Raw genomic sequence first — 19,128 nt, 5'->3', positions numbered from 1 at the left:
GGGCAGCAAAAATGCCTTGGTTTTCCCACATGGCAGAAGACTCTCTTTGCTTTGTTACATCCCTCTAAATGCCTACTTTAGTGGTTCCTGCAAAAAGAAAAGGATCCGAAAGTCTCTTTGATTGATATCTCAATCCGTCTTTTCATTTCTCCTGCTGCCTGTTTCACCTAGATTCCGTCACTGCTAATTTGCTTTTAAATGTAATGGATAAGCTTCCAAACCATCCATCTCCTCTTTTAACCACAACCTCTTTCAGTGCATTAATGACTGAAAAGTTACATTTTCATTTAAAGTGAATTTGCAAAGCAACCTTTAGATAATAGGCAGTTCTAATATTCTGACATTGCTGAAGCTATTAGAAGAATAAATCAAAAGAAAATTCTCCTACTGCCTGCACAAAATGGGGGGAGGGACAGAGCACAGGCCTCAATATTGTGATGCTACACAACAGCAATTACCATAAACTGAAAAGGGCATGGAAATGGTAGCTAGAATTGGGCTTATCTCCCTGAAGTTGAAAGGTGTCAGGAAGGGTCAGGGGGAAACTCCACTATTGAAACTGAAGTTATGGTAATTGCCTTCATTTCACACTGGTTTTTATTACTTATTGGGTGACCTTTTTTAGTGCACAGAAAAACATCGAATAAATCATTCTGAAGATTACCTGTAGAAGCCGCAGTAACTATTTTGATCTGAATGCAGCTGAGTCTGCTCACACTGGTGGTGGATTTAGCTCTTAAATATCCTGCAAGTAGTACTTTTCTTGCAAGAATATGTGCAATGATACTTATCCAGTACCCCTAAGTGATGTTAGGAGGCTGTAACTGCAATGAGTAGCACTGATTTTGTGGGGATTATTTGTAATTGGGGTCAAGTTAACAAGTCTTTGTATCTGGATCCTTCTTCACAAGGGCTCTCTGCTGTGGAGAGGAAATGAGAAGAAAAACAGTCACAAATGAATTTTTGAAATAATTTGTGAGACAGGTAAGAATTATGCAGTTCTATGAGCATTTTGATTTGGCTGAGAGATGTTCCTCTTTGGAACTTGTCCCTGCTTCTTGGCAGATTGAAACTACTCATTTCAGAAATGGTTATTCCCCTCCTGGAGCAAGAGCTTTGTTCTCTTGTTCTATGTTCTCTGACCTCTGTCTTATTATAAAAATAACCTGCATGGGGTCTCTTGGCTTTGACAGAAGCCCCTCAAAGAACTTGGAGAAGTCACTTAGCTGTTCTCAGCCTCTCCATTAAGAAGGCAGCAGTACTTGCAGGAGCTACAGAGGGTTCCTGAGTCAGGGCTGATATCTAGAAGTGCAAAAGTTCCTTTGTTGGTCAAACAAACCTACACAGTGAAAGCAATGATTTCAGATTTCTCTCTCTTGCTGCTGAGCTTCTGCTCTTTGTTCAGGGAAGCGTAGGCAAAAAGGCATGGTTTTTATTTCCTTTACATTACAACTCCAATACAACATTTACAATGTGAATGCTTTGCATGCTGGTTTAGAGGTTTTTTTTTTTTTTAATGTGACTCATGTTCAAGTACTCTAATGATCACTCACATCATTCTTATTATGCAGGTAAACAATGTTTCTACCTTTACAGGGCCAATAATACTCTACAGCTGATGAGAACTATTAGTAATTTGACCTTCCTGTCTGATTTGTACTTATACATCTAATAATAAATAATCACATGTGAAAGAGTCAATAGAGAAATAATGCAACACACTCCTTTTAGTACCCTAATTCAGCCAAATAAACCATGAGAAGTATTTCAGTAATTTACTATAGTAAGTGCTCTCAGCAGCTTCTGTATTTCAGCTGTTTGGTGCTCCAGCATGAAGAAAATTATCTTTGTAATTAGTTATATTGTTATTTAATAGTCCCCAGACAATATTCTATTTTTTTCAAGGAATAGGCCTTTCCTTCTCAGTCTTTCTTCCCCATTACAAATAAATGTTTATCTATGAATCTTTCCCCTTGCCAAATCACCTTTTTTTTTTTTTCTGTTTACTACTTTCTCCAAAAAGTTCCCAGTTATTGAAAAAGAGCTTCTGCTTAGCAGCTGCATTGATGGAGCTGCAGGAGACTTCCTCTTCTTGCATCTCTCTGAGAAAACCACAGGAATCACTCTTGAGCTGGCAAGGGAGCACAGCTGAGGGGGACCAGTGGTTGGCAGCACTGCAAACAGAGACTGCAGAACTGTCCTATGAAACCTGTGTTTCTCCTCACCTGGGCTTCAAGGGAAATAGGAAAAGTGAAAAGGCTAATGAAACAGACTGGCAGTAAAGCCGAAGAGTAAACCTCAGTCTCTGAAGTTATATGCAAAATAATCTTTGTTAAAGTTTCATGTTCTTAGGTGTGGAGTTTCCGGCTGTTTCTGGAGTAATATGGTGAAACACAACAGTCTGAGGGCCGAAACCAGGATGAGAAGGAAGAAACTACTTCCTGGAAGTACTCAAGCTTAGTTGATTTAAATAAGACATTAATGTCTTAAAAACCGCTGGGGTGGGAAATATCAGGAGCTAATGTTCTGCAGGCCTAACTCAATATCTGGGGAGGGAAAGGGTGAAGCTGTTGGTGGAGCAGGAGGAGAATCCCTCCAGAAGGCAAATGGGTGGGAAACACATGAGAAAAACACACAAGTCTAGGGAGAGGTGAGAAGAAAGGCTGGAGTCTTCTGCATTTGAATGTAGGTGGTTATGACCTCAATAAAAAAGACACTTCCCCCAGTGTCACCCTCACTCTCAAAGTGATTTTTATTCCTCCTTTTCCAGAGGAACAGACTGTCATCACTCTTTTTTTCTCACATCACTCCCTCTGTGGTACTATTTCTTGCAGCCTTAGCAGGAAGCATCTTGTTTGCATACACCTCTTATAATAAACAACATAGCTTCTAGTTTATTTAATGCCTCCAGATTTTGTGCTTTCTTAGTACTGGCTTTGTTGCAGTTATCCTTTCAAAGTACTGCCATTCAAAGAAACCAAGGTTTTGTCTCTAACTTTTTGTCTGTGGAGATGTTTTGGGTTTTTTTAAAATTTACTTAGTGACTCAAACTCCACAAAGTACCATTCTTGCTTCTCACCAGCTGGTGGTCCATATGCCGCTGCATCTCTGCTCTTGTAAATACACATTTGAAGTCATGCTCATAGATCAGACTTTTGGTAGTTAATATGGCAATATGTTAAAATGTCAAGCAATGCAGAATGAGTGAGTCAGGGGAAAAAAACCAGAAGCAGTATTCTGCACATTTATAAAATTTTCCTTCTAAAGGACTCCCAGTGGTCTGCAGACATCAGGGGACTTCTGCTAGTCTGACGGGGTCAGCACAGGGCTGGGATTTGGGATCCGCAGCATCTTGATAGAAGCATCTGTGAGAGGCAGTGGCTCCCAGCTTCTCAATATTGTCTACCAACATGTTTAAACTAAATTAGGAACAAAAAATACGGTCTGACACATTGCCCGTGAAAGATTGCCAGCTTCTAACTGCAACTCTTCATTACTCTGGAAAGAATGGTGAGTGTTCTGTGAGGAGATGGTAATTTGTGACTTAGTGCTCAAAAAATGAAAAGGAAGGTAAAAAAGAAGAGAATCCTTTAAACTTTGACAGTGCTTCAGGGAGCATCTTAATGACCATGCCTGCAACCTGTGTCTGCAGAGCAGGACCATCAGAGGTTTCAGATCTTTGGACCTCAGTCCATATTTTCAACTCAGTCATGGCAGCACCTTCACCACCTGCATTTCAGGCAGATGTACAATCTCTGACCTCTCGTACTTCCTCTTTTCATTGCATAATTGCCCTTAAATTTGGCAATGACTCTGCAAGCCAATGCCCTAATTTCCAGTGCTGAAGAAAGTAGCCAGGGTAAGAATAGAAAATGCAGTTAAGAGCTTTCTACAAAAGAGCTGCAACTAGTAAAGGGATAAGAGTTTTTGTTCATTTTTCTGATTCTTCTGTTAATAACAACGCCTTCTGTCATTGTGAAAGTTGTAGTTAACCCGTCTCCGATTCAGTGGCTCACAACAAAAGTATAAGGAAACAATTTGTGCCACAAACCCATGCTGTTATGCATGTATGCTGTATGCCAACTTTGGGTGCATGAATGCAGACTTATATCTGGAAACACTCCGGATATGACTGACAGCATCATGTGAGTGCTTTGTTGTTTTTATGAAAGTAAAAAAGTATAAATAGCATTGCCTTTTAGAGAAAAGAATATGTTGTTTTCTTTAGTGTCTAATTAAATTAATCTCTCTGAAAAACTGTAGTGAACTCTTTTCAGCTTCTGTGTGGTCTGTGCAAACCAATATATGATGTAACTAATCTATGCATAATGAGGTAGATAACACTCATAAAGGAGTTGCAGTTCTGGGAAAAAACTGGAGTCCTCCAAGGATGAAGTAATGGATTCATTCAGTTACTTAGAATTCAGCATGCAACCATATCTATGCCTATTTATATCTTAAGATGTTTCCCAATATTGTGCCTATAGAGATGATGAATAAGGAGATGGGATGGTCTGCAAATCCAGGCTGGCAATTTAATCAGAACTGTCTGCTCTGCCTGCCATGATAATTAGTAGTTCAGTGCTATAGGAACCTTGAGATGAAAATCCTAGTAGACTTTGTTTTTACTGTGCAGTAGGATTTGGAGTTCTCTTTGGGGGATGGAGATGAGAATGCAAAGTAACTGCAAAGCCACAGTAGAGAAGTCCAGTCCACACTGTGTTACTGAAAAGCATTCATTAAAATTTTACTGTGAAAACTGTAACTCAAACCTTCTGTGTTCATTGAGTCCAAGTAAAATGATGCTTATTTGCTACACATTCTTAGGTTACAATAAAGGGTGTTTTCCAAAGTGGACCATGGGAGAGTTGTCACTGCACTAAAAAAAGAATGCTTTTAGATGAAAATAAATGTTCTTAAAAGCAAAGTATATTAGGCCAAACTGGCTAGATTAACATTGCTTTTCTCAAACAGCTCCAAGTCACTGTGTGCTGGAATTAATGGGACATCTCTCTTGGAGAATTTTTCTTTTACATTTATATAATATTCAGTTCTAGTTTGTAGAGAAAATCCTCCAGAAGCTCACAGCATGTGAAACTTGTCAGTTCTAGTAACTGAATCTGCTGAGGCTTTATCAATTCAAAAAGCATAACACAGTTAAGCATAACAGCAAAGCAAGTTGAAGTCTACAGTTGCTGTAAAACTCTGCATCAGCAGCTTTGTCAAGGTGGAGAAAAAAATGTTCTTGTTTTCAGAAGTTACCATTATCTAGAACTTTTTGCATCATATTCATCAGACAAGACAGCTTTAGTCCTCTGAACTGACATTTGTTAGCAGAGTACCTGTTTAGTGCTATAATTTAATGTATTTTTAATTTCTCAGCAAAAAAAATCATGACTTTTAGATTGTGATTTCTCTTGTAGATTGAGAAGGAGGGAAGTGGGGCAGGGAGGGAAGTATTTTGCTTTGTTACTAAACAGTATAGGTCAGCTAAATTCGGCCCAAAGAAACTCACGCCAGTCTCCTCTACTATGACTCATTTCTTCCCTCTCCTGCTCATATGGTCTGTTGCCAGAGCTACCCCTTGAGTTATACAAAGGCCTAATTAACCTTCTTCAAGGAAAAGCCAAGACTCTTGAATTTGGTCCTTCCTTCACATGGAACTGCGGGACTGCTGTGTATCTCCTAGAGGCTTCCTGCTCTTGGTCCCTTCAGGAGTGAAAGAGTTTAATAAAGAACATTTGATGTAAAGACAAGACACTGTCAGCATCTTGTGAAGAAATAAAACAGGGCCAAAGAAACATGAAAACCTGCTGCGGGGGACTCCACTGCTGGGAATGTCATTTTAGCAAGGGGACTGCAGCACTTACCACAGCAGTTCCAGCTGCAGAGCAAGGGTACTGCTTTGCCTTCCACAAGCAAGAGAACAGAAAATTCCATCGTTCACGTTACCTTCATCAGCCCTGTTTACCTGGGCACCTCTGCAAGCTTGTCAGATATCTAGGGGCTCCAGAGCAAAGACTGGCATTAACTGGGCTATTCTAGACTACGTTTTGAAGTGTGGGCTGAAAATCTACCTGGAAACCTGCCCCTCATGCCCATCACACTTGGTGGCATTGGTACAGTAAGGACAGGGATTAGCCAGGAAATGTTTTTCTTTTCCAAAAGGCTTGTGAAGGCTCAGGACTGAAGTGGAAGTGCTGAGGTTCAGCCCTGTCAGGGTCACGCTGCTGATGTGGGTTGAGACAGCAGGTGTTTCCTTCACCGCGTGGCTCTGCCCAGCCCTGTGTTTGCAAGGCTGCAAGGAGATGTCAAAGTGGGATTTGAGGGCCAGCTGCTGTGCAGATTTAGACAAAAATAACCCAGGGCAGTCATGCACCCCTTTTAGCAGCAGCCTGTCTGTGAATTCACCACTTGAAAGGAGTAGGACAGAGGAGCATTTGGGCTTGTGTAAAAACCTCCTGGCCAGTTTTATGACCGGAACAACCAAATTTTTCTGTGTGTTGAGCTTTGTCTGTGCTGTTGCTTTCCAAGTAATTACTTAAATATTATTGCTGCTCTGTCTTTCATCACTCTACTTGCATTGCTTTGGGCTAGTTTGCTGTGTTTCACATTTTTGCCCAGTCTTCAGAGTATTTGACTCAATCTTTCCTTCTTTATTTGTTGGTCTCTTATCAATCTTAATCAGAATGCAAATACAAATAAAAGCATCATTGTTATTCATAAGCTGAGAGTCAAAAAGAAACATACAATTTATTTTGAATTTGAACAGACTCTTTCAATGCTATAAATTGATTGTATGTAGTCTCAAAAAATCTCTATTTCCGTATAGAAAGCAGCACTTGCCTCATCATTAAGGATGTTTCTGTCCATGAATGTACATTGTTACTAGTTTCACACTTAATTGTTAAGAATATCGGGCAGAGCTGGAAAATATTTATTTTTCAGCAACTCATGGATCTGCTTTAAATCTTGGAATGTACTTGGTACACCTTTATCTACTTGGAAATTAACTTCTTGGAAATACTTCTTCCTTGTTACAGGACAGAGATAGGATTCATAACATGAGGAAGTCATATCTCAAAAGGGCAAGTGACCCAGCAGGTACAAACTTAGTTAAATATGCACATGCAAAGTCATGTGCCACACATTTAGTGCTACTTAAATGTAATTTCAAACACCTACATCTGTAGAACTTCTTAGCAGTAAGACCAATTATACAGATATGTAGGCAAGTTCTTTACTTATGTGTAGACTACTCTGTACAGGTGAAGCATTGAATACTGTGTTAATTTGTGCAGTACCTTGGTTAAGCCAACATCCCTGAGTTAAATAGCAGCAGAAAGATTTAACACTTTTTAAACTAGAAAAGAGGAGTGCTGATTGCTTTTCTCTTCAAATTGCCTGATGCAAGAATGAGCTGTTGGGTGATGTCAAGGCAAAAGATTAAGTAGCCATTCATTGTCGAGAATTCCAGTATAGTTCTTGGAATGCCTTAAAAATAGAGCAGTTTCTTAAATTGGTCATTTTGTCTGAATGGTAGTTACAGCTAACAGAAACATACAATGAGCTCATTTGCTTGACCTGATTTCTATGGAAGCTTCAGAGTTAAGGCCCTTTTCTCTGACATGGTCTCGAACAAAAGGCAGCAGTCTGGAGCTGCTGAGTCATGAGAGTTTCTTGTGAATGTGAGGGTCTTTGTAGAACAGCAGAGACTCCCTGAAGAGCTCAGTGGTTTCCAAAAAAAGTTTGAAGCTCCTCTTTTCTTCTAGGACCCTCCTACCTCTTTCTCCTCCTTGGGAAAAATCAAGGCAAGGTGGTAAAGATTTGCATTTTGCTCTGAACAGCTGAAATGGCATTTGTGTAGTCATGATATCCTAGTAAGTCAGTCAACCACTGCTTTGCCAACAACATTGTGCTCAATGCTGTTTGCCCTCTTAGACGCAAGTCTGCTGCATGAGTTGTGTGCGTACGATCGTAGAACGCAACTTCTCAGTTACGGCTTTGCTGACACGGTGACAGTTGGGCAAGTTCAGGATGAAAATTTGATTTTTCAATGATTTTCAGAGCTTAACAAATGCATATATGAAGAAACTCATGCTGTAAGGAACAATATAACTGCATGTGATGTGGAGCCCTCACTTTTATCCCAGTTCAAATATTACAAACCAATAAATGAGCTGTGACTCTGCACTGTTCAGTGAGGGGGATCTTGTTTCTCCTGGAAGAGTTGAATGACAACAGTTGTGCAGTTCACATGAGCAGTAGGATGGTCACACACATGGGAGAAATCCTTCAAGGAGGATCCTACAGGCACTTATGATCCTGCTGTTCTGCTGGAGGGCTCTGTATACAACCCTCACATTCATGAATTCCAAAAAGCATGATTACACCTCACTATCTACTGCCCATTTTTCAGCACATTGTGTTTCATGCTAAGCTGGCTTTAGGTCATCACTAAAACATTAGGACAATTCAGTCTTTTCAATTTTTTAATGTGAAAAGCTTAATAGTTTTGGTATACTTCAGATGCTTTTGAATTTTAAAGAATGCTGAATCAAATGTGGTGATACAGTTTTTATTTGAATGTATTCTAAAGTCACTTGTGTAAATCAAGAACTGATTGGTAAATTAAATTGCCTAAGCCATGCCAGCAGCAGCAGAGCTGGAAATTGCAAAAAGCTTGTAATAAAGTGTTGCAGACAAGTTACCTCCTTTCTTTCAACAGTCTGTGAGCTGTAGCAGCAGCAAGCATTCAAAATCTACTTGATTTCACCACAGAGCACGCTCAAGTGCAGTTCACAAACTGTACTGTCCTTGAACCATCTGGGGTTCATAGCATGAAACCTCTTATATTCTTCAGCTTATAAGATTGTTTTTGTTACTGCTGCAGTGGCTGCCACTGTTTGCTTTGCAAGTTGCTGCTTTCAGTGTTCAACACATACCCTCCAGTAGCTGCAGTCAAAGTGCTTACATAAACTGAAGCCTATTAGCAATAAAGGGGATGCATCCAATTTTCCCACCTTTGAATTTCTTACAATCATGGATAATTGTGTTTTTGGAGCTCGAAGGGGGAGAACCCAACAACAAAAACTAAACTGTTCTGTAAGTTCTGCTCCCTATGGTACAAAGTTCTGAACTAATAACAAGCACTATACAAAATGGTGTTTCCTTTCTTTTTTCTTAAATATTTGTCAAAAATGCCTCCTTTTGTTTATTTTTCTGTTCTGAGAAGCTCGTGGCATTGCTCAGTGATGCATTTTGCCTTGCAAGAGAGGGGTAGGCAGAACATTATTTGTAAGCTAGGCATCACTTAGGTCCAGCCTCTTCCCCATGACTCACTGCAGCTCCTGGGTGATGGCATGGCTCATCTACTCCTACCTACTTCCTTGGTCTCTTCAGATGTTTGTTCATCTCCCACTTGTCCCTGCAGGCCACTTTACACGGCTATACCTGGTTTCATTCAACTTGAATCTGTTCTGCCCTCTGTTTCTGTCTTGGTGGATGTTTTTGCTTCTCTCAGTATCTATCTGGAACTGAAGGATACTATAACACAACACTTGTTACATCCGCTGACTGGGGATGGTTCCCTGCATACTGACATCACTGCCTTTTAGGTCATTCAAGCAGCAGATGAAGCTCAGGGCACAGGATTGTTGGACAGCATGGCAGCAACACTGCTTCCTCAGCTGAGGTAGTGCAGGTTTGACTGACTAGCACAGGGAATAGCAATAGTGGAAATTGGGTATGATAAGCTGCACAAGCATACTGTGCCTCTGACAGCACTAACAAAATTCTCAGAGGTACTGGAATAGGTAGATCAGCATGGCTCTGTGCCTCAACCAATCCCAGTTCCAGGGATATGGTTCCCCTGGGGACTGTGAATGTATCTGTATGTGTCCATTGCTCCCATTGCTATGTTTGACAACCACCAAACTCAAAGCTGAGTGTAGTCTCGGGGGGGAGAGAGAGATGTGCTTTAGCTGCAGTCACACCTTGGATGGCAGCATGAACAAACCAGATGTGCCGAAAACAGCACTGCAGGGCTGTCCTTGCTGCTGGGACTGCCTGACAGATAAAAACAGCTTGCAAAACAGAGGAAAAATGAAAACCTGTTTTACCTGTCTGAATATATGTTAGGCAGCTTTTTTATCCTTTTCCTTCTCTTCTCCGTCTTTCAAAATGGACCCAAAATTCACCCAGCTTGCTGACTTTTGCACCATTGCCTCTAATTACCCCAAACTCTTGGCCCTTTCATGCTAGCATTTCCCTATGCTCTGTTTCTTCCGAGCTTGCCCTGTTCCATCTCTTTGCCTGTGTCCGCAGCTGGGGTTTCACATCCCAGCATCAGCTAGAGCCTGAAGACACTGCTAGGCAGATGGTGGAGCTGCTTCTTGCACAGCCCTGCTGCTGTCCTGTGGCATTTTGCTTCTGTACAAGGCAGTGGCTCCCAGCATATCAGCTGTGGATGTGAAGACCAGACCTAGGGTAAAGTAAACCATGTTTGTTGGTTAACTTTCTGGGAAAAAACATCCTCCCCTTGTGTTCAAGTATATGGTAAAATTAATGTGGGTACAGGCTGATTGAGTAATAAGGACAAGGTGGGGAGGGCAGGAAATTGCAGTGTGCTCATTAGCATATGAAGAGGGCTATACTTATACCAAGTGCAAGGAAGGCAGCATGATCAGGTGGGCATTTAGAAAGGTATTTACATTTCCAGCAAAGGATGGCAGAGGCTTTTCCCTACAACTGCATGTGTCTCTGATGTTCCTTTTGAGGAAACCCATATTCCTTCCTTACCACAGATGAACTCAAACATGCTTGAGAAAAGTCCAAGTCTAAAAATTCAAGAGACTTGGATCAAGCTGCTGACTTACTACCAGCTGTGTGTGCAAAACAAACCACTTTGCTTTCATATGTTCTGAAACAAGGACTCAAGTGAAATGAAGATGTTACCTCGCAGGTTCTTTGAGACACAGGTCACTTTCATCAGAGATCCCTGGGTAATTAGTAAAGTTCCCCTACTGATGCTACCAAAAGAAAGTAATCCTCAGTTGAGGAATACCATGATTATATTGTAAAGTGGAAACTCAGCCTCCTTAGAGGCACTGTGAGCCTGGCAGTTGGCGATGGTGATGATGTGTCCTGTTTCGTGTACTTTTAGATATACAGTTCAGCCTGTTGTGGATCTTGAAAGCTTAGAACTAAGAATATTGATTTATAGAGTTTCTGAATTGTCACTGAAATTTTAGGAGTGTATTAAAAAAAAAAAGAAAAAGCTTTTACTGAACAATATCTGTCTCTTCGAGTGACATTTCCTGTAGAGTGAGATACACTTCAGTGTAAGGAACCCTGAGAATCTGATCAGTATTTGTGTATAAAGTATATCTAGAGTTCTCTTCTGTCAAACCTTACATCTTCTGCACTAGAAACTTTGAATATTACAGCCTGTATTTCAAGCTGGATGAAATGGAAGCAGAGAAAACCTGCCAGGAGTCTGTACTGGAGCTGCAGTGGAACTGGTCTTTCATTTGCACATCTAACCATTCCATGGGTTCAATCTGATTTAAAGGAGTCGTTTCCAGTGTACGGGCAATTTTGTGTGCCAGCCCCCACAGATCTACAAGGCCTCCAGCTTGGAAGGCTTGTGCTTCTCTTGCATATATGCAGCAAAGATTGCACACTGCTGAGTCAAAATAAGGTAGCATAGGTATATTTGAAACTCACTTTAATTAACTAAGATTTTCAATCCTTGTTTATAGACATGAAAAAGAACCAGATCCAAAAAACAGTATTTAAAAGGTTGGAGTCAGAAGTAATTAATGCTCAAAGTGACTCTATAACCATACACAGCCAACCTACATAAGTGCAGATCCTCAAGAGGTTTGTGTTTAGTAGTTAGCCTTACTTCTGCCTAATATATTGGCACCTTGAGATGTAATAAACACTGTACTGCTAAGAATCATTCACAGTGACAAGACTTCATTGCAAAAACTGATTCTTTTGAGTCCAAGTTTTAGCATGAAATTGCATGTTTCCACTTCTAGAGGAAGGTGTCCCTGTGCCAGGCTAAATACTGACAACCTCCCACCTCTGCTTCCTGCTGCTCCTTCCACATATAACTCTGTCACAGCAGAGCCCCTGCTTGTGACATTGCAGGTCACAGCAGCTCCTTGGTCTGCAAAGGGAATTATTGCTGCATTACGTGAGATGAATCACATTGCTCTGGACAGATCCTCAGTGAAGGAATGTAACAATAAGACGTGTATTAATTTGCTGGACTACTACTTGTGCTGCTTGGCTCAATGAATTTTATGGCTGAATAAAGCATGGACCATCAGTGGATCAATTTTTCAGGCTCCTGCATTCACCCCTCTTTCTGAATGGGCCTGGCTACCCCAGTCCTTGGGGATGCTCCAGGTGGATCCCCATTCTCCTGGGCTGGAGAACGTGCAAAGCTCACCCAAAGACTTACAGAGCTGCCTTCTTAAAATGTTTGGCCCTTCGAGCTCCCAAGGTCTGTCACCTGTTCTCCTTATTTAAAAGACTTTCTTCTCTGAAGAGCACTGTGGAACGCAAACCTCTATTTCTCTAACCCTGAGGGTTTTCAACCTGGCTTCACTGTCCTGTGGTTATGTGCCTTTCTCCTCTTGTCCTGTTTGTCTAACAAGATTTGTTTCCTTTATGCTGATTACAGAACCCCTTTCTCTCCCTCTGTTGCAGGAGCCTTGTACCCTCTGTGCACCCCAGCTCCACAGCTGGTGTGGGCTCACCCTCTATTCCTTGGGCCAACACTGTCCCAGGTGCTGTGGAATTGCATATCATCAGCTAGTAACAAAAAACAGTGGCAAAGGAGCTGGGCAGAGGAGATAGGGCAGAACACAATGAAGTATCATGTGGGAATGGCTTTTCCACATTACACTGGTTTCTACATATAACAAAAAATACCTCTTTCCTCCCAGCCTGCCATTTTCCTGTTGTTTCTTTCTTTCTTCTCCTAGCTTCATGTTAGCTTTCTTCATGACCTCTCTGAATCCACTGTGGTTAAAATACAGGGTAATTTGTTTTTTACCTGGGTACCAGACTTCTGTAAGTTTAGAAAAATCTAATTCTCTCCAGGCTGTGAGTTTACCAGCTATTTAAGATAACGACTCCAGATAGTTTCCTTAAAATGCTGAAAATTCTGTCAGCTTGCATCCTAGAGAATGACTGTCGACAGGGAGGCTGGAAAAGTTTGTGATGGAGCAGTGCAGCTTCTGCACTGGGTCCTGCTGGAGTGCCTCTAGCCTGGCTCACTGCTCTACTTGGGAGCACACGAAGCTCTGGAACTAGCCTTGCACCTGCTGGGGCGATGGGGACAAACACCTGCCAAAATCAGCTTTTGCACACAAGAATTTTTAACAGAAAATTTCTTTAGCAAACTCCTGAGAGAGCCTGGCCCTTCTCTTTGTGGAGTTAATAGCGAAGCTCCTACATCATTCAGTGGGGCAGGGTGGGTTTTCCATCTATGTAGCACTCAGAGAGTAGGGAGGTAAAGTCTGGCAAGCCTGACAGCTGCAAAATTGTGGTGTTTGGAAAATGGAACTTTACAAATGCTTATTCTCATCATAGAAAATTCTTTTTTCAATACATTCTGCTTGTTCTCCTGGGCTCTGCAGCCCATTATTGCAAAAGAGACAAGACTAAAAGCAGAGGCCAAAGTATGCTCAGGAAAGTATTGCAAGAATTATATTGCATTTGTGCACTCATGCTTATCAAGCAAACATGTAAATATATATTTGCTTGTATCTTCTAAGAGAGTAATTCATGACAGGAGCGTGCATACACCATAAGTGATTGTTTGGAATTTTTATTAGACACCAGTCCACATATCGAGGCACTTTCTCAGGCATTACTCAGGAAAAACTCAAGCTTTAACATTATAATGCTTATATACATTGCTAATCCATAGTACATTGCACAGTGTTTTCCTTTCAGCACAAAAGTTGCAATACTTCTGTTGTCATGAGGCTCTACGAAAGTGTGTAAGTTAAGTGCTTTAAAAATGTATTCTTAGTAACTTTTGGACATGCATCTTCAGGTCCACTGTAAGAGACTCAACCTCCTTTGCATCAAAAGAAAAACAGGATTCTGTTTCCAGCCCAGAATTCATTAAACACTTGATCAAATTTCTGTTGTTTTGCATTTGCCATTCCTTCCCCAGTTATTTCTAGAATTTCAGAACTTTTCTGCATTTCTGATAACTCAGGATAGCCATTCCAAACTGCAGGAATCTAAAAAGTTGCTCTTGGACAACAGTTGTCACTAACTGGAGTTACCAGGTTCAGAGAAGGAATTTAGGCTTGTCCAATAAAACCAAGTAAGATCATAGCCAGTGTATTTGGTTATGAAAAGAAGTTCCATAAAGTATTTAAAGGGTAGTAAAAGGTTCATCTCTTGCCTATCACTTTGATAATGTGTTAGTAGACAAGATTTTACTAATTTTTAATTAATTTATTAAAAAGGGCTAGAATGCTTTCTTCTTTTTCTCTCTCAACAACATACACAAAAGCAATATCCCCCAAAGCAGACTTGCACTAGGACATGAGATGGAAAACTTATGTTATAAAACCTATCTCCTTCTGCTTAAAGCAGAGAGATGTACTGAGAAGCTGGTACAATATGACAACATTTTAAACACAGAAGAGACAAGATTTATCTGGCTGGTATACAATATAAAACAAAAATCGAACACCAATGTTATAGTGCTGTATTGAAACAATCCACATTAATTAGATGCTTTGAAGTCAAGCCTATGTTTTCTTCAGCTTTTTCATGAATTATTGATCCACTTTCCACATTAAATGGAATGGCAGGCTCTTGCAGTAAATGGACAAGTGGCTACAACATTTATATAATCAAATATGCGCTGCATCTGGCAATAAAATGTTTGTGTGTAAAACATGCTTTCTGAATTGACATCCCTGCAAAACAGATTTACTAGAACAGCCACATTCCTTTTCTTTTGTCTCTAAAGCACAGATTGCCTTGCATCATCATGCAATCCAGTGTTCTACTCTGATGGCATTAAGCGAAATATTTTCCAAGAGCCTGTAACAAGCATTGTGCAACAGAACATTTCTTCTCTATAATGAGATGTAAATAAACTGTCTCACTTACCTTATTTTCTCCATTTCTGCCGCAGAGGCCTACAAGAAATCAAATAATAGGAGCAAGTGAATGAAAGAAAACATTCACTCTGCAGATTTATGCATAGTTAAGGCTTTCCGAATGCTTCTCGACAAGTGGCTACAAAGCGCCGGCGAGCGAGCCCCACATCTGCATTAGCCGAAAATAACGCTGCCAGCTGAAGTGGGGAATAAAGCCGAGCGCAGTGGGAGCCCGGTATACCCACGAGCCATGGGCACCAGAATGACTCAGTTGTAGCGCTGAGGCAGAAAATGGGGAGGGGAAAAAAAAAAGAAAGGAAAAAAAAAAAAAAAAAGAAAGAAAAAAGCAAGCAGCAGCAAGTAACAGGTTACTGAGCCTCCTGGGTTTCCGAGGGAAAGTTGAATTGCAGTGCTACCCTGTGTGCGGTGGGCATGGCAGCGGGCTGGGCTGGCGGGGATTGACAGTGACTTCATCACACGTGAATTTGGAGCTCAATTCATCATCTTTCACAGAGCCCGACAGATGGAAGGACACGAGCTTGCCTCCTTAGTGGGAGTTTCGAGTAATCAAATTACTTTCCTCAAGTAATACACTATCTTGACAATTAGCATCTCGATACATGGAGGCGTCTCGTTAACCCTTTCGCTGCTGCTGCCCCGCCGGAAGGTCCCCGCCCCAGTGCCTGCCCCGGCCCCTGCCCCGCCGCGCCGGGCTCCCGTTAACCCTTCGCCCGCGGCTCGGCTCTCCCACGGAGACAGAGGCTCTCCTTGCATCCTCACAGACCTGGCACAGCAGTGGGTGGTCATTTCATTAATCTGCCTGGGCTCTTTTTACCGTATAGATGCTGTAAATCCCTACTTATCTATAGCATGGAGACTCTAATTTCTCCGGCATTACTTATAGCAAAAGCATACTCTTGTTAACCCTTTGGTTTCTTTTTCATAATTTTCTCGCACAGATCCTTAATAGCTGCTCTCATTTCATTTCAGCAAGCACTGGGACAGAATCTCATCAATTCTCCCAGTCCCGCTTTATTGTAACTAAGGAATGAGCACTCAGAGCAATCCTGCCATCTCTAGAGCCAGAATCTCTTATTTATAGTGAAAGCACTGGCCATTAATCGTGAGCACTTTAAGCCTTATTGATTAATGGCCAACAACCATATTTGAGTATGAAATAAATTAAAGATTAAAAATACAGAAATGTAAATTTAATCAGTTGACCAGCAGGAAATTTGTCAAACTGCTTAATAACACATCCCAAATGACAAATTGTTGGTTCTTCACTGGGTCACTTGTCTTCCGTTTTTCTCATTTACTTTTGATTTGCCCATTAGATAAGTTGTCAGTCAGGCTGGTGTTTGCACAGTAATTTCTGATGACAAACATTAAGGATTTTAGGCATCTACCATAACATGGCAGGCAGGAAGCCAGCTGCAGGAAAAACCCTCCTCAGTTTCTCAGTAACATACCTAATACATGTTTACATGGTCCTTGCAATGTCTGTTGGAACCACAAGGTTGCCTGGACCTCGAGTTTCAAAATGTAACCTAAAGACCCATAATTGCTTTCTCTAATTTGTGTCTATCCATTGAATCATGCTGTCATATGCAGGAAATAGATTCAACATTGCTGATTAGAAAATGAACCACAGGGGCTTTCTCGCTGGGCATTAGAAGCTGCTGGCAGACCCATGGGCTTGACAGTTTGGCTCTCCAGACATGAACTCTCCAACGCTGCCCTGATCATGATGTTCCTTTAATTCTGGGGAGACAACATAGTTTCTCTCCAGGGTTACTTACTATTTCCTTGCCTTGAACTCTGGGAGCCACCATGAAGGCAGAGTACTTAGAATATCTGATTTTAGAGCTTCTGTTGTGGCAATATCTGCAGACGTAAAGGGAAGCTACCTGGCCTTGTTTTTGCCTAGTACTTTGAATAATGCTGCACTCTTGGGGTCACTGTGGGGGTTGCTTTGTGTGATTAAATCAAAGTATTGAGAAGAGGAGCTGCAGACTGATGTTTTGGTGATACTCATCTGTGAATGCAGGTGAGTCATTGGCCGCCAATCCTGACAGGAAATTAGTAGGGGGAAGAAAAGCACAGAAAATGCCTAACACCAATTCAAACAAGAAAACTAAACCAAGCTTCAATTACCTTTTTTTTTCCTGGTAGGGCTGGGTTTTTTACCTTCTCACAGTAAAAGCTCTTTGTTTCATGTAATATTGCCAATTTTCCTTTGAACCATTGAGGATGTTCTCCTCTGCCTTTCCCTGGCAGGATGCGCAGTAAAGAGACAGCTCCTCTCTGATGTGGAAGCTGTGGGTTCAGATCAATCCTCCTCGAGGAGGATGCTCTGCCCCAGGTCAGGGGCCTCTCTGGGCTGCAGCACTGCAATTCTCTATTATGTCTTTTGATGGGGATCCACTTCCAGTAAATAAGTAAGAGCACAGGACAGGACTAGAGCCTGTGTGTTCTCCAGCAGATTGCCCTAGCTTTCAATCTAGGGAGTCAAATGAGTGTATAGAAACTAGAAATGGTGGAAACAAAGACAGGAGCATCTGTAGAAATATAGCTTTCATCCCAAGCAGTTTATTTTCTCAGATAGTTGTGTCCCTTAGAAAGGTCCTTTTTATCCTCTTTTTTTGGTTTTTTTCTTCTTCTTCTTCTATTTCTTCCTCCTCTATTTCTTCCTCCTCTATTTCTTCCTCCTCTCCCTTTTTATTTTTTTTTAATTTTTTTTCTTTTATCCCCCCAAAAAGCCTTAGCAACTCATAACTATTTTAAAAGTCTGTGGTTTTCTGAAACAGCTCTGTTATCACAAGGTGACATTTTTACTAAGGCAAAATTGCTGTTCCTAGCCGGATCCCTGCCATTGATTTAGCCTGTAGAAGTTTAGAGGTTGCATCATCCTCCCACTGCCATGAAGGCTCCTATTTGAAATATCTTACTGAATTGAGTTAAAAATATATTTTAAACAGCTCTGAATTGGCCACTTTAAGGACAAATCTTGTCCTTAAAGTCTTGTGGGACCTATTTCAAGCAGATAGACTGAAGTAAAAGTTCATATAAGAATGTCCTTAATGGCAAGTCATCCATAAATTGTTGCTTGCTAGTGTGTTGATTCATTTCAAGTGATTCTGGATGCCTAAACTGAGCAGTGATTGAAGATGTGTGTTTAAATTAAGATCAGTAATTACCTTTAATTACAAAAATATCAGATGTTATTTATTTACATGGGGTTTTTTTTTAAACAATATCAATGCTGTATGACTAAAGAATTTATTTAATTGGCCTAAAAATAACAACTTTTTCTTTTAATAAAAAGTTTGGTCTTAGTAATTCAATAGCCTACATTTCCATACACAGTCTCTTTATTTAAAATACTGAGACAGGTTTGAAGATTTTGATTTTTACAGAAATTCTTGGTGTGGCAACTCTGCCTAGAAGCACTTTTGGGCAATGCCTAATAATATTGGTAGAAACCTGATTTTTTTTCAAGTATTTGAAGGAAGCAAGTGTGATACACTGAACAACTGCCGAGACTCTCCTTTTTTGGAAATGTTAAACATTTAAAGGTTCATTTTGGAGCAGATATTGAAAAAGGAAATAAGTTTTATATATATATATATATATATATATATATATATATATATTAAATATAATCCCCCACCCCTCACTTATTCTAGATTGCAAGTTCATATTTGATATTCTTTGAAAACAAAGTCATTTATTGGCTTGAATGAAAGCATGGATGCTGTTAATGGAAACCCCAGGAAATTTACTGTGCTTTTTTCCCTCTTTACAATGTGGTTATTGCCTTTTTGACAGTGTGACAACTTCTGGGTTGTTTTCAGGTTGGCAGAGTGAATAAAGGATACTGTGCTCCCCTAATTTTTTATCTTTCCATGTTTCATTAATGAGTCAAACAACCTCAAGACAATGGCAGAATATTCTTAGTCATTGACATACATAAAAC

General features: G+C 40.7%; 1 protein-coding gene across 6 annotated transcripts in view; it reads right to left on the bottom strand.

Annotated features, from left to right (window-relative positions):
* Positions 1-19,128, bottom strand: part of BEGAIN (brain enriched guanylate kinase associated) — a 158,797-nt gene that overhangs the window by 98,189 nt on the left and 41,480 nt on the right. For all 6 annotated transcript variants that reach the window (XM_032112835.1, XM_032112836.1, XM_032112837.1 and 3 more), the window contains one exon: positions 15,160-15,188. In XM_032112835.1, the coding sequence (XP_031968726.1) occupies positions 15,160-15,188 (29 nt within the window). The remainder of the gene's footprint in view (positions 1-15,159; positions 15,189-19,128) is intronic.

Source organism: Corvus moneduloides, chromosome 6, assembly GCF_009650955.1.
Source record: "Corvus moneduloides isolate bCorMon1 chromosome 6, bCorMon1.pri, whole genome shotgun sequence".
Classification (NCBI taxonomy): domain Eukaryota; kingdom Metazoa; phylum Chordata; class Aves; order Passeriformes; family Corvidae; genus Corvus; species Corvus moneduloides.
Note: the sequence above shows the minus strand (reverse complement) of the source record. Positions and strands in the feature narration are given on the sequence as shown.